This window comes from Miniopterus natalensis, chromosome 2, assembly GCF_054644295.1.
Source record: "Miniopterus natalensis isolate mMinNat1 chromosome 2, mMinNat1.hap1, whole genome shotgun sequence".
In the NCBI taxonomy this organism is placed as follows: Eukaryota; Metazoa; Chordata; class Mammalia; order Chiroptera; family Miniopteridae; genus Miniopterus; species Miniopterus natalensis.
Window position 1 is genome coordinate 93,420,360 of NC_142082.1, and position 15,222 is coordinate 93,435,581.

The following is a 15,222-nucleotide window of genomic DNA, read 5'->3' on the forward strand; positions in this document are numbered from 1 at the left end:
GAGGGAGAGAGAGAGAATAAGATTGAGAGAGGTGAACATTGATGTGAGAGAGACACATCAATTGGTTGCCTCCTGCTCATGCCTTGACTGGGGTGGAGCCTGCAACTGAGGTACATGCCCTTGGCCAGAATTGAACCCAGGACCCTTCAGTCAAAGGGCTGACGCTCTAACCACTGAGTCAAACTGGCCAGGGCAAGACTGAGTATTTATGACAAGTATTCCTCATGGGTGGTGCTATGTATTTCACATTGTATCACATTAGGAGGTCCTTACTGTTCATTTTTCTCACTATTAGCAGTGTTAAGATTGATCCCAGTATTAGGCTGGTGACCATTGTGGTTACTTTTACCCCTCCTGACCTGTAAGTAACAGTGATTCTTTGGCACTACTTGAATATCCAGCTCCCCATCATCCTTTCACTTCATGGTGTTGGCATCCTTGTTCAAATCAATTATGTAATTAGAAACTGTAATATGGCAATTCCTTTTTATTTATTTATAAGTTTTTATTTATTGATTGATTTTAGAAAGAGAGAAACACTGATTCGTTGTTCCACTGATTTATGCATTCATTGGTTGCTTCTTGTATGTGCCCTGACTGGAGATTGAACCCACAACCTTGGCATGTTGGGTCAACGCTTTAACCAACTGAGATACCCAGCCAGGGCCTGGCAATATTTCTTAATGTATCATTCCTTCTACATTGATTAGTTGACACTCTTCTGTTAAAAAAAGAGAGCTTTCCCTCATCAACAAGGCTGTTTGGATGGGGAAAAATGAATTTTATTTAGGGCGGTTTCCTTTTTTTCACAATACTAGGGACTTGTGGATTTTTATATATGTCCTATTTCAATCAAGTACTGTTAATCTTTGTTTTGATGCTCAGTGTGTTTCATCTTTGACTGTGGGAGCTCCTTCAAGTTGGTTTCTGAGATATTTCTACATCATCCCAATCTGTGTTTGTGTCTGTGCTTTCAGGGATCATTGCGTACATGCCTTGCCCCAGCCTTGGTTCCAGTTAGTGGGGACAGAATGTATGGAGAGAGATCTGTTTCCTTCGATTGGTGTGGCCATTTTTGGGTTTTGGAAGCACCTATGAACCTATCAATTATTTCCAAGTCTCTCTTATTCCTCCAGTTACTCTTGTGAATCCATTTTATAGGGAAAATAGTTCTTCCTAAGGGTGTGCGTGTGTGTGTGTGAGAGAGAGAGATTGATTCGATGGTTTTCAAGTCCCTAAGATCTTTTACTGTTCCTCTTGTGATCTTTCATCTTCTTTAAATATCCCTGCATCTTTGCCAAAAAGGCCCAGAGTGTTTCAGAAGGGCAGGCTCACTGGAGACCAAGCTGCCCCACAGATAGGCCTGGAGGATGGTTGGGGTGTGGTGGTGGTGAAGGGGCAAGGTTCAGTAGGCTAGAGGTCGGGACCACAGAGGATGCGGTGACCTAGAATGAAGACATGTAAGATGAGGCTTCTTTTAGGCTTTTCCAATGTTCCCTCAGCTTTAGATACCTCCTTAGGAAGCCACGGCTGCATGCTGGATGTGAAGATATAGTTTGGTTGCTAACAGCTGGTTGTGGGTAGTTCCTGGGTTGTGGGACACTGCTGTTCTTAGGCCAGAACTGAGTCCTCAGGTGAAGAAAGAAAATAGACTTCACAATAAAAGTGAGTGGAATGAGGACCTGAAGTCTCTATCTTTCTACTTGTCTCTTTCATGTGGAATATAAAACTACAAGGTAGAATAATGAAATTGATGTTGGTAAAGATGACAACAATAACCATGGCTAACTTATTATTTTCAGACAAGGGGAGGTTAAGTAACTCAGCCAAGGTCACATAGCAAGTAAGTTAATACAGCCAGAGTCAGACCTGGGGGTGTGGGCAACACTGTGAGTGAAGCCTTTCCCTGGACACCAGGTTCATGGAAAAGCAGCTGAGTTGTAATCCTTGCCTGGCTGTATTATCTACTGGCTGTTGTGAACACCTGTACTCTATCCTCCCAAAGGCAAGGGCATAGAGACAGGTGTAGTTTTGGTGTTTATTTGGAAAACTGAACTAGGGAGCAGTGGGTCCTGACAGCCTCTGACTCTTTGAGACGTTACTCAGAGCAGCCACTTTGCTCCCATGCCTAGAGAACTTCCAAGTTCCCAGGAGTCCTATATTCTGACCTGTACTCAATGTGTTTCCATGACCAGCCACGTGCTCTGGAGGCTTTGCGCCTGGCTTGGGTTACCCGGAGATGGAAAATGCCAGGTAGGGTCATGGATAAGAATAGAAACCCACAGATCAAGCACATGCTTTCCTGTTGGGCTCTGGTGGGAGTCATGGGCAGTTACAGGCTTCCCTACAGGTGGGTTGTGGTAGGGGAGATGAGGCCTTCCTCCAGCAAAACCCCATGGTTGGTTTCTATTCACACACACACACACACACACACACACACACTCACATACTCACATACTCACACACTTATTCTTACACACCCCCACCCCCACCCCCACACTGCCTCTGAAGCTGTTAGTGCTAGGATCAACCAGGTAATTGTGACTTCACATCAGAGTAACACAGAGGTAAGGACACTCTAAAGGTCAGCTTTATTTAACACTTGGCCAGACATAGGCAAGGAAATAGGTTATGGTGGCTACAGAGAAATTTTCCAACTTCTCCGAGTTCAGGAAGAGCCTAATTTATATGTTCCCAATTTTCCCTTGCTGATATACCAATATTTATTTTTTTGAAATGAATTAATATATTTTTTCAACTCAATATACCCAACATATTTTAACATGAAATTAATATAAAAACTATGAATGAGATATTTTGCCTTCCTTTTCATAATAAGTTTTGAAACCCTGTGTGTGTTTGACATTTATAACACGTCAGTTTCAGGTGCTCAACCCTTTCGTATTCCTATGTTTGTGATTAGAACACTAACTACACCCATGATATACACCAAAGTATATGCCTTCCATGAATGTTTATCTGCTCTATGATATTCTGAGACTGCGTGTGTCTGTGCCTGTTGTCTAGGAAAGTCAGGGTTTAGGCACAGATATGAATGCTATCATTGTGTACAGTAGTGAATTTAGGGATAGTTTCTTCTGTTATCACTGGTTCTTTCTTTGACCTCCTTCATCAGCACAGAAGTCTCATGGTTTAGAATTAGTCCCTTGTTTCATTTGTGCAATTGTCCCCTTTTTTCTTTTCTTGGTACAAAGGATTAACTTTAGAAAGCAACCTTTAGAGCAAACCACAAAATGGTTCTTCAGAGCTGATTCTTGGTCCCAATGCAATGGCACTCAGACACCTGGACCTCAGACCCTGGTTCTGGGTTGGGGAGATAGACATCCTGTGAGTTGAATGCCAGGAAAGACAAGTCCTCAGATGTGGGGGATACAGGACAAAAACATGGCTGGGTCCTAGGGCTCTCTGACCATATTCTGCACTCTCCCCACAGAGGGAATGCATATCAGTCCATGTGGGTCAAGCAGGAGTTCAGATTGGCAATGCCTGCTGGGAACTCTTCTGCCTGGAACATGGCATTCAGGCAGATGGCACCTTTGGCACCCAAGCCAGCAAGATCAATGATGACGACTCATTCACCACCTTTTTCAGTGAGACTGGCAATGGGAAGCATGTGCCCAGGGCTGTCATGGTAGACCTGGAGCCTACTGTAGTAGGTGAGTATGGGATAGGACCCTCCCCACAGAAAACAACATGAGACTGTGAAGCTTTGTCCATGATTCTAAGGAAGCAGAATATCTAACTGGAAGGTGGAGATGGCTTAGCTAGAGCCCTTTTGCTCCCCATGATGTCTGTCAGTTCCTTGAATTTTCCACAGTCTTGGGGAGCTCACAATAGGAACCAAGACTCTCCGCTCTCCCATCACAGCTCTATACTGTACAAACAAAATGCCCTATACTTAAACCTGTGGAGACAGAAAAAATTGTCAAGATTGCTTAAAATATACTAAGGGTAAAAAATACAAATGATTTTAGATATTATAGGAAGGCCCCAGATAGTCAATTTCCTGAAGTATATGTTTCTGATTCTGTAATAATTGCAACCTTTTCTCATGGATTTGATATAACTTGCAAAGTCTGGCACACAAAATGGAGTAATAGCAGGCATATTCTCTTACAGCCAGAGGTGGCTAGAGTCCTAGCATGAACCTCATTTGGATCTTAGAAAACAAGAGTTCAGGTCTCTCCTTGAGTCCTCCCCCACAAGCACCACTTCCCTGGATCTGACCCCTGGGTCAGTCAGGATTTCCTCAGTTCCAAGGCTGGCTCAACAAGCAAGGGTTGGATGTTTCACAGAGATGTCTGGGCAAATGTCTGTAAGGTCTGAACACTAATTTTTAGGCAGAGCCGACTCCAGGCACTCCAGCCCTTGGGTACTTTGTACAAATACAAAAAATGCAGATTACCCTCACGGGCCAACATGCAAATGGGTACTTTCTCTGGGGGAGTAAGAAACCCTTGAAAGGAAGAGGAGGTATAGTTGGGGCCTGGTGCTTCTGGTCTGCTATGTGCCCACTTCATGTGGACCCTTAAAGGTGAGCAGAGTCCTCTTGACAACCTCTCTAGGGCTCCTGCAGCTCTAGAACCCCAAGCATGGCTTTGCTTCAAAGTCCTTCTAAAGTATCTCTAATGCCTGGCATATTTTATTACCATCTTGAGGTGGAGGTTGGTGGGGATTATTCCTGGGAGAGCCTAGGAACTGGGCAGATCACCCTGAATCTTTCTCTGTGTCCCTAGAACATTTTAATGCAAGTGAAATCAGGTTGAGTTTGGGGATAACTTTGCAGCATGAAAGAAAAAATAAAAGGGAAAAAGGAAGGAGTGGCAATTGACTTTAGTGTTCAGTGAGCTTTGTGAACCTAAGGCTTTTAAAGTTCCAGTCAGGAGAGCAGTTGGCTTCTCAACACTTGATTGAGTCACTGGCTTCTGGTTCTTTTAGTGCCTATGTCACCTGGGAATTATCTTAGCCTTTTGCAGGTTTGTTACAGGGTTGTCTGGCTTCACCTCAGTAGAGTTTTACAGGTAGGGAAGTGAAGACCCAGAAGGGTGTTATATGGTAATCGAATGGGAATGGAGGTAGTAAGACCCGATGATTCCCCTCTCTTGGTAGATGAAGTTCGGGCAGGAACCTACCGCCAGCTCTTCCATCCAGAGCAGCTGATCACAGGAAAGGAGGATGCAGCTAACAACTATGCCCGGGGCCACTACACAGTGGGCAAGGAGAGCATTGACCTGGTGCTGGACCGCATAAGGAAGTTGGTAAGTGTTTATAAGGGCAGGGGACTGGTGAATCAGGCTAAAGTGAATAGGCTTAGACTTATAGCCCTCTGAGCAGAATGGGTGGAGGCATATGGCCCTTGACTACAGGATAGAGCTCCTAAGATTTGGGAATTCCTGCTTATGTTCTGTAAGAAGCATTCACAGGGATGGTGCCTTTTCCTCCATCTGGACATCATGGACTACCCTACAGGTTGATGCCCCATTAATACTTATTGATCCTCTGTGGCAGTGTCTGGGGGAAACTCCACGTATAAGGAAGGCTAAACTCTTTGCTTGTTGGAAGCATGGATTAACAAAGCATTAAACTTGGGAGAGAAGAAGAAGTGATCGTTGATACATTTTAGTACTTACAAATGCCATTATGAATGTTGATTAAATATATTCCTTAATTTAATCCCCTTAATAATGATATGAAGGAGGTCACTTCCCTGTACTTTACAGATGAAGAAATTGAGGGCCAGGGTGGTTCAAAAACTTAGGCCAGGTCACACAGCTAGAAAGTGGCAGATTTAGGATTTAAACCAGATTGATTTGACTAGAAAGCCCTAGTTGTAGAGTGGTCACTATCTACTTGAATGCTCATTTCCTTATCTGTCCAGTGAAAAAGGGGGGACTTGATCAAGGGTTCCTGGGAGCTAAGGATGCCAAATTTTTTATATGCTCACCTTTTCAATTTAGAGAAGGGGTCATAATAATCATCAGTCTCAAAGGTGTCTGATCCCCCAAAGTTCAGAACCATTGGACTTAATGGTCATAGATTATACCCAATGGGAAAGTTCTATGAATCTATGAATACTCTTAATTCTGATAGGCACTGACATTGAGTATTTACTGCATGTCAAGTCCTTGCTTGGCATATTATGCTAGCTCACTTAATTATCACAATAACTGTATGAGATGAGTGTATTTTGTATGGCCCCACTTTAACCAAGAAGCAACAGAAGTCTGGAGGGGTTCAATAACTTGCTTAAGTTTGTACAACTGGGAAATGGCAAATTTATATTAAAACTCAGGTTATCTGATTCCATTTATATTTCTGAAATTGTTTCCCTGAGCCACCTTCCAAGGTTGGGCTGAGATGTGTATGTCAGTAGTTTCCACAGAATCAAATGATGAAGGCAGGGGAGTTGGGGGCTCTCAAAGGGGGTAGGCATTAACCACCATGGTTCTGAAACTCTCATTCTTGGTTCAACAAAGCCACTGGACCAAAACCCTCCGCTACCTAGAGGCATGTGCATGTATAGTTTGCCACCCCATATTTTAGCTAGTCCTCCCCAGATCAATTCTTTTGTGTTTCCTTACCCCATCAAGGCTGCTTTGATTTCAGCCACATAAAAATGTTGAGGGATGGAGTGGGGCAGACAGAAGGGTTGCCTGCCTTTGTTCACATGAGGGTATTCTTGGAAACTTGTCCTCATGGTTTCTTCTCATGTCTTACTCTCTCAAGACAGATGCCTGCTCTGGCTTGCAGGGTTTCCTGATCTTCCATAGTTTTGGTGGGGGCACTGGTTCTGGCTTCACTTCTCTGCTGATGGAACGCCTCTCTCTGGATTATGGCAAGAAGTCCAAGCTAGAGTTTGCTATCTACCCAGCCCCCCAAGTCTCCACTGCAGTGGTTGAGCCCTACAACTCTATCCTAACCACCCACACCACCCTGGAACATTCAGATTGTGCTTTCATGGTAGATAATGAAGCCATCTATGACATCTGCCGCAGGAACCTAGACATTGAGCGCCCCACCTATACCAACCTCAACCGCCTCATCAGCCAGATTGTGTCCTCCATCACTGCCTCTCTCCGCTTTGATGGGGCCCTTAATGTAGACCTCACTGAGTTCCAGACCAACCTGGTTCCCTACCCCCGCATCCACTTCCCACTGGTCACCTATGCACCCATCATTTCTGCTGAGAAAGCCTATCATGAACAACTCTCCGTGGCTGAGATAACCAGCTCCTGCTTTGAGCCCAATAGTCAGATGGTGAAGTGTGACCCGAGACATGGCAAGTACATGGCCTGCTGCATGCTCTACCGCGGGGATGTGGTGCCCAAAGATGTGAATGTCGCTATTGCTGCCATCAAGACCAAGAGGACCATCCAGTTTGTAGACTGGTGTCCCACAGGCTTCAAGGTGAGAGCTGATGACTTATGGAGGAGATAGACAACTAGAGAAGCAGAGGTAGACTACCAAGGATGGGGGAGAAAGATGTGTAAACTCCAGGTCTTGGACTGATATACAATTCCATGGGTACTTCAGGCTTTATGGAATGATATGGGAAGAGGGGCTTAAGCCAAGTGTAACATTAATTTAATTAATTAATGGAGTAAGTCACCCACTCATTTTATTTATTTTAGGTGAGGGGGGAACTTATTAGAAAGGATTAGAAAAAGAAGGGTAGAGGCACTATTGCAATAGAGAGATTTCTACAGCTCCCATCCTAAGATCTGCATGCATTTCACAGGTCAGGTAGAAAAGGATGTTTCTTTTATAGAAAGGAGTGGACAAGCTAGAATGAACAGGTGTGGGCAAATGGGATGAACATGATTAAGGGGTGTAGTTAGTTGTGACCTGACAATAGATTAGAAAATGGAGCTAACCAAATTATTCAAATTGCCAAAGAAGTGTAATTCCTTCCTCTTAACAAAAGATGTGTTCCTCTCTTAATTTATTGTGAAAAATTAAATATTCTTGGGGAGATGTGGAATATCAAGGGAAGACCCCTGGATCACAGGGCTGGTTGAATATTGAATGTTGATGAAGCCACCCCTTTGAGTTGTACTGGCCGGGCATGCAGTTGGCTCTGAACATGTGAACTGGTTGATCATTTTGGCCTGTGTTCCATGGTCTTTAATCAGATTCCACCAGCAAAATAACTACCACCATTTACATTAATTAGTACTTCCCAGACAGGCCTTTAATAATTCAGAGGTTTACTGAGCACCAGACTGGAGATAGTGATGAACATGTCTCAGTTTTTCCCTAGTGGGACTTACAAAAACAAGGCACCATATGCCAACCTCTTGGCTGACCTATTTGCCTATGAAGCTCTGACCTTGCTGATCTGCTGAGTAAGGAAGTGTAGCATTCTTCCTCACTGCTCTACTAGCTACATACATAATCTCTTTTTCCAAGACCCTGCCTATTTTATGTGCCAGTTCTGGTTACTATTGTGAAAATGGTCAAGCTCTTAAAAAAAATGCACTTCTTTTTTCTTTTTCAAATGGAAAAAAACAACAAAACATGCTAATAGGAAAATGAATAAGAAAAAAGTAGAAAAAATGAGATGTGAGGGTGGCAGGGAAATTAATATAAAGGAGATCCTCCGCTTTCCCCGGTCATTTTCTCTTCTTTATTTTAAGCTGAACCTTTGGGGTTATTCCAGAAAGATTAGGTAGTGCCATCAACTTGATCTGCTTTTCAGAAAAGCATAGGCTGTGGGGAAGATGTTGCTGAACTTCCTCCTCTTTCATCCTTCCCAAGGGTGTTTGTCTCCACTTGACTTAGGTCAAGGGACACTATTGTTCAAAAAAGAGAGTTGGCTCCAGGCAACAAGTTTTTGCTGATCAGGGCTAGATCTAGGAAAATACGTAATGTGGCTGAGTTCATATTCATTGCCCTTCCCCTTCTCATTTTTGGTCTTTGCCCCTGCCTTAGCATCACCTTTATCACTAAGATGTCACTTTTGTCTAAGAGGAATGGTAGACCTTTGTGAATCCATTTAATGGGTTAACCACCTTGGCTGTATAGCCTGCTGCCACTCCCACCTCCACCTCTCAAGAGAACATGTATTTTAAAGCTATGAATTGAAGAGATTGGAAATTAATGCACTGTGGCCTGGGTAGAAGAGGTATTTTTTGGATGGCACCATGGATCTCAGTGTACCATAAGTATTATCACAGTTTGTCACTTTAGATTTCTTCCAGGTTCCTACAGTTCTAGATTTGGCTTTGGTTTGAGATGTGTCTGGGGAAAAGAAAGATTTCTAGTATAGTAGCCCTACTATAAGATTGAGCTGGATTTGCTTGGTGGACCCTGCCATGCTATCAGAACTGGGAAGTAGGCTTGTTCAGGCAAGAGTTTTAACTAACTTTCTTTGCTTGGAGTCCTTGCTTTTCTCCTAATAAGCACCACTCCTTAGAGAAACAGGGCCTGGTTAACACTAACACCGTTGCCAGGGCCTTTCGGATCTTTTTATTTATTGCTCTGGAATATCTCCATGACCTTTTAAACAGCCCTTGACCCTTGGCAGAGAAATTTCCCCAAATTTACTGACAACATAACTAAAAGGAACTTCAAATGACCATTTGGGAAAGAATAAACTGTATAATAATTTCCAGTCTAGAAATTAATTTGCCTCTAAAAGGTAATCTATTTCCCTTTTTAGAGATAAACATGTTTTGTACACCTCCCCACAACTGCATTCATTACCTTCATTTGTCTACTTGAATCTCCCCGCAAACATTTCTATTTCTGTTCTTGTTTTTGTCTTTACCAGTCTTTAGATTCTCTAGTCCTTCCTCTTGAATTTGCCTGTATCCAATCCCACTCACTTTTACATTCTCAGCACTCACTTCTCTCCACCTGCCTGTTTCCCAACCTCTTGCTCCCCTCTTTTCACCCCCAGCCCTGCAGTCTCATGCTCATGCCTGCGCCTGAGTTCTGCTCCCACATCATGTGATGAGGTTGCCTCATCACCAGTCACTCTTTGGCTGCCCTTCTTTTGTTGATCCTCCTCTTTCTCTGTTCCTCAGGTGGGCATTAACTATCAGCCACCCACTGTGGTGCCAGGAGGGGACCTGGCCAAAGTCCAGAGGGCTGTCTGCATGTTGAGTAACACCACAGCGATTGCAGAGGCCTGGGCCCGCCTTGACCACAAATTTGACCTCATGTATGCCAAGCGGGCCTTTGTCCATTGGTATGTTGGAGAGGGAATGGAAGAAGGAGAATTTTCTGAGGCCAGGGAGGACCTGGCTGCCCTGGAGAAGGATTATGAAGAAGTGGGGACTGATTCATTTGAAGAAGAAAATGAAGGGGAGGAATTTTAAATATACATGTTCCTCTTGGCTGTGTCTCTTTATTTTGCTGCTCCACTCCAAGCACATGTAACTATTCTAGGAATCATAGATGACACTCCCAGCATGATCTCTGCTTAACACTAGTACCTTTGGGTGCCTGGGCTGAAAATGGATGCTGTGCTCTCTCAGAGCCTCCCTTGGGTAAAAGCAACTTTGTGTCAATAAAGAAAATGAGAGTCACTGTCTCTGGGTTAAGGTGAAGCCAAGTTACACATGTGATGGGACCTATCAGGAATTTAAATTCTGGATTAGGCTGTGCTCACCCTGAAACACAACCTGCTGGTCAGGGAGTGGTAAAATACTAGGGAAAGGAAAGATCTGGGCATTGGAAAGATCCTGAGAAGGGAGTAACACTGTTCTAAAAGCAGTTGAATTAGTGAGGAACAAGACAGACATATCTCCTGCCCCGGTAAACACAGAAAGAAATGAGATAATTCAGATAGTGTTAATATGAAGTAAACAAACAGTGGTGAGAAGCGCATGAGAGAATACAGTCAAACCTCTCTTCTCAACTGTATCCCATCTCGAATAATTTGCTTCTCAACCTGACAACCCTTTCATGCTGATACCTATATGATGAATCACACATTTTTCAGGCAACAAAGGAGTGAATGTGTGAGTATGAGTCAATTTACCACTAAACCTCATGTTGTTAACATCTCAGGAAATTGTGCTGTGAATATTTTTGTGTTTTTTGCTTTTGTTGCTGCTTATTAAAGTTTCATTTTTTACTGTACATTTCCTTTCCTTTTTGTTAAATTTTCATTTACATTTCATGTCCTTTTTGTTTTTAAAGTGTTTATAGATTAAACAGTACATTAGACATGTATATAAGAAAGGTTAAAAGGGGGTCTGGGACAAATTAATTTACATTATTTTTAATGGGGAAAAATAATTCAGTTTTCAAACAAATCGCTTCTCAAACAGCCTTCCGTAACAAATTAAGTTTGAGAACTGAGGTTCCACTCCTTTATATTGGGTTGTCAGAGAAGGTCTCATGGGGACCTGAATGAAGAAAAGAGCCATCACAGAAATTTCTGGAGTGAGGAATAAGACCGACACATCTCCTGGTCAGTAAACACACAAAGAAAGAAATGAGATAATTCAGTGTTAAGTAATATGAAGTAAACAAGCATAAGGCAAAAACACAGATGTGGAAACAAGTATACACAAAAGCACTGGAAGGTTTTAAGTAGAATTTTGACTATAGTTTATATACATACATACCTTATCTCTAATCCTCCCAACAGTCTCATAATAGATTTTCTCATTTTACAAATGAAGAACCTGAGATTTAGAGAGTTTGTTAGAGTAGGAGATGGACCACCGATTCTATTGTCTACCCTACACTATTTCTATTCTTTAGTATTTGGCCTAGTGACCAACTGCTGCCTCATAAAATGATGGATGGGGGAAAAACAAAAGTGTATATATCATTTACAAAGGAGATGACTAATGCACCTCTTCCCTGAAGTTGGCAGCTCTGGCAGGATTTTAGGAAATATCAAGATGGCTCTAAACTACTGGTGAGATATCCAGGGTTGGGAACATAGTAGGCCCCTATCCATTTAATGTATTCCTTATTAATTGTTCACTTTTCCTAAATGTTTCTATTCTTTGGAAGCCTTGAGAAAAAATGAAGTGGTGGATTACACTGATTTTTAAATATTGAACCAGCCTTTTTTTTTTTTTTTAAAAAAAAATATATCTTCATTGATTTCAGAGAAAGGAAAGGAGAGGGAAAGAGAAGTAGAAACATTAATGATGAGAGAGTCATTGATCAGCTGCCTCCTGCACGCCCCCGACTGGGGACCAAGCCCACAACCTGGGCATGTGCCCTGGCCAGAAATTGAACCCCAATCGCCTGGATCCTAGGTCGGATGCTCAACCCCTGAGCCACATCTGGCCAGGCTTGAACCAGCCTTTGATTCCTAGAATAAAACCATACTTGGTCAAGGTGTAGAATTCTTCTTATATATTTCTGAATTCTATTTGCTAATATTTTGTGAAGGATTTTGCATTTACATTCATGAGGGATGTTGGTCTGCAGTTTTATTTTTACTGTGTCTGACTTGGTATCAGCGTAATACTGGTCTTACAGAAAGAGATGGGAAGTGTTCTATTTTCTGGAAGTGTGCAATTAATATTAATTCTTAAAACATTTGGAAGAATTTTACAGTGAAAGCAACTGTGCCTGCAGATTTCTTTTTTGGGAGTTTTAAAAATTAACAGTTCAATTTCTTTAAAAGTTACAGGATTTAAAAACGATCTCTTTCATATTGGTGAGCTATGGTAGTTTGTGCTGTTCAAGGAATTTGGTCCAATTGGAACAGTTGTCAAATTTATGTGTATAAAGATTATAGTATTCTCTTATTATGCTTTTGTATATGCAGGGTCTCTAGTAGTATTCCCTTTTTAGTTCCTGATATTGGTTATTTGTATCTTCTTTCTTTTTTTCTGTTACTCTTGCTAGAGGTTTGTCAGTTTTATTGATCTTTTCAAAGACTAAACTTTCAATTTCATTGATTTTTCTTCTTTGTGTATCAGTTTTCAATCTCATTGTTTTATACTCTATTATTTCCTTCCTTCTACTTTCTTAGGTTTACTTTGCTCTTTTTATGGTTAGAGCTTAGATTACTGATTTGAGACTTCTTTTCTAATGCAGACATTTAGTACTATAACTTTCTTTCTCAGTACTGCTTTAACTATGTCCCACGAATTTTGGTAAGTTGTGCCAGTAGTCTGATAAGGTTAATCTTGGTAAATATTCCATGTGCACTTGAAAAGAATGTGTATTCTGCTATTGTTAGAGAAAGTGTTCTATAAATATTGATTAGATTCTGTTGGTTGATGGCTTTGTTGAGCATCTATTATTCTTGTTGGTTTCCTGTTTATGTGTTCTATCAATTATTGAGAAGGGTGTTGAAGTCCCCAACTACAAATTTGTTTGTCTCTTTTTTCCTTTTGGTTCTGTCAGTTTTTGCTTCACACCATTTTGCATCTGTACTTTTTGGTGCATGTATATTTAAGATTTCTATGTCTTCTTGGCGGATTGATCTTTTTATCATTATGTAATATGCCTTTCTGTCCCTCATATTTTTTTTGCTCTGAAATCTACTCTGTTATCAATATAGCCACTGCTGCTTCCTTTGATCATTGTTTGCTAGGCATATATTTTTCCAGTTTTACTATCAACCTACCTGTATCATTATATTTTAAGAGAGTTTTCTGTAGACAGCATATAGTTGGTTCATGGTTTTTATGAAACCCACTCTGCCAATTTGTCTTTTAATTAGCGTATTTAGACCACTTACATTTAGTAATTATTGGTATGTTAAGGCTTAGGTCTGTCCTTTAATTTTTTTTATCTCTTTTTTTTTTCTCTGTAATCTTCCCATCCTATGGGTTATTTGTACCTTTTTTAGAATTCCATTTTGACTTATCTGTAGTGATTTAGAGTGTATCTCTTTGTGTAAATTTTGTAGTGTCTGCTCTAGTTGTTATATTATACTGGTATCACAGTCTACTGGTGTTGACATTTTAAGAGAAGTGTAGAAACCTTATATTCCTTTAAGTTGTTTTTACCCTCCCTCATTTATAATGTAATTCTCTTACATATTTCTTCTAGATACTTTGAGAACCACATTAGACAATGTTGTAATTTTCACTTCAACCATCGAAGATACTCTAGAAAACTCAAGAAGAGGAAGGGAAGTTTAGTGTGTTTACTTATTATATTCTTCTTCTTCTGTTGTTCTGTATTCTTCCCTGATGTTCTAAAACTTTCTTTTATTATTTTTTTTCTGTTTCAAGAACTTCCTTTAGCCATTCTTTCAAGAGTAGGTTGGAAACAAATTCTCTTAGTTTTCCTTCATCTGAGAATGTTGTGATATCCCTATCATTCTTGAAGGGTATTTTTACCAGATAATAGAATTCTGGGTTGAGAGCTCTTTTCTTTCAGCATGTGAAAATGTCGTGCCACTTCTGAGAAGAAATCCACTTTCATTTTTTGAATTGCTTTCTCCCTATAGATATGGTGTCACTTTTATGTCTTGATGCTTTCAAGATTTTTTCTTTACCTTTAGTTTTTAGAAGTTTGATTATGATCTATACTGACATAGATTTCTTTGGCCTTATCTTGAGAGGCCATCCAGTTTCTTAAATCTGTAGGTTTATGTCTTTTGCCAAATTTTGGAAATTTTCAGCCATCATATCTTCAAATACTATTCAGCCTCACACTTTCTTCTCTCTCTCTTTTTTTTTTTTTTGACCTTGATGACATAAATTTTAGATCTTTCATTATAGACCACAGACCACTGAGGCTTTGTTAATTTTTTTCAGTTTATTTTTCTCTGCTGTTAATATTGGATAATTTCTATTGTTCAATATCCAAGTACACTGATCTTTTTTCTTCTGTTATCTTCATTTGGTTGAGCCCACCCAGTAACGTTTTTTCCTCTTGGTATGACCAAACAATTTTTTCTTTTTAAATAAGCTTTTCACACTGATTTTAAATACAGCTTTTATTTAGTACCTTGTATTTTCCAATTACAGCACAATGCTAATAAAATGCAATGTTACTTCCTTTCACTATGCATATATTCCCTATTCAAGTAATGAGAATGCCAGTAGCTCAACTCTAAAATAGTCACTAAATTTGCTACAAATTTGCCTCCTTCAATTTTTATTGTGGAACAATGCTGAGATATCTATGCTCAGGTTGGTGCAATTTACCTCTTCAAAGGGAGTCCAGAAGAGGCACCACCGGATGTAGGAGATCCATCACCAGAGAGGCCTCAGGAATTCCTCCTGGCATGCCTCTTATACGCTGGTACAACTTGATAATGAA

General features: G+C 40.9%; 1 protein-coding gene across 3 annotated transcripts in view; it reads left to right on the top strand.

Annotated features, from left to right (window-relative positions):
• The window catches only part of TUBA8 (tubulin alpha 8), a 47,835-nt gene extending 36,726 nt beyond the window's left edge, over positions 1 to 11,109 (top strand). For all 3 annotated transcript variants that reach the window (XM_016195783.2, XM_016195784.2, XM_016195781.2), the window contains exons 2-5: positions 3,455 to 3,677; positions 5,131 to 5,279; positions 6,748 to 7,428; positions 10,050 to 11,109. In XM_016195783.2, the coding sequence (XP_016051269.1) occupies positions 3,650 to 3,677; positions 5,131 to 5,279; positions 6,748 to 7,428; positions 10,050 to 10,343 (1,152 nt within the window). In that variant the 5' untranslated portion in view covers positions 3,455 to 3,649 and the 3' untranslated portion in view covers positions 10,344 to 11,109. The remainder of the gene's footprint in view (positions 1 to 3,454; positions 3,678 to 5,130; positions 5,280 to 6,747; positions 7,429 to 10,049) is intronic.
• The last annotated feature ends 4,113 nt before the right edge of the window (positions 11,110 to 15,222 follow it).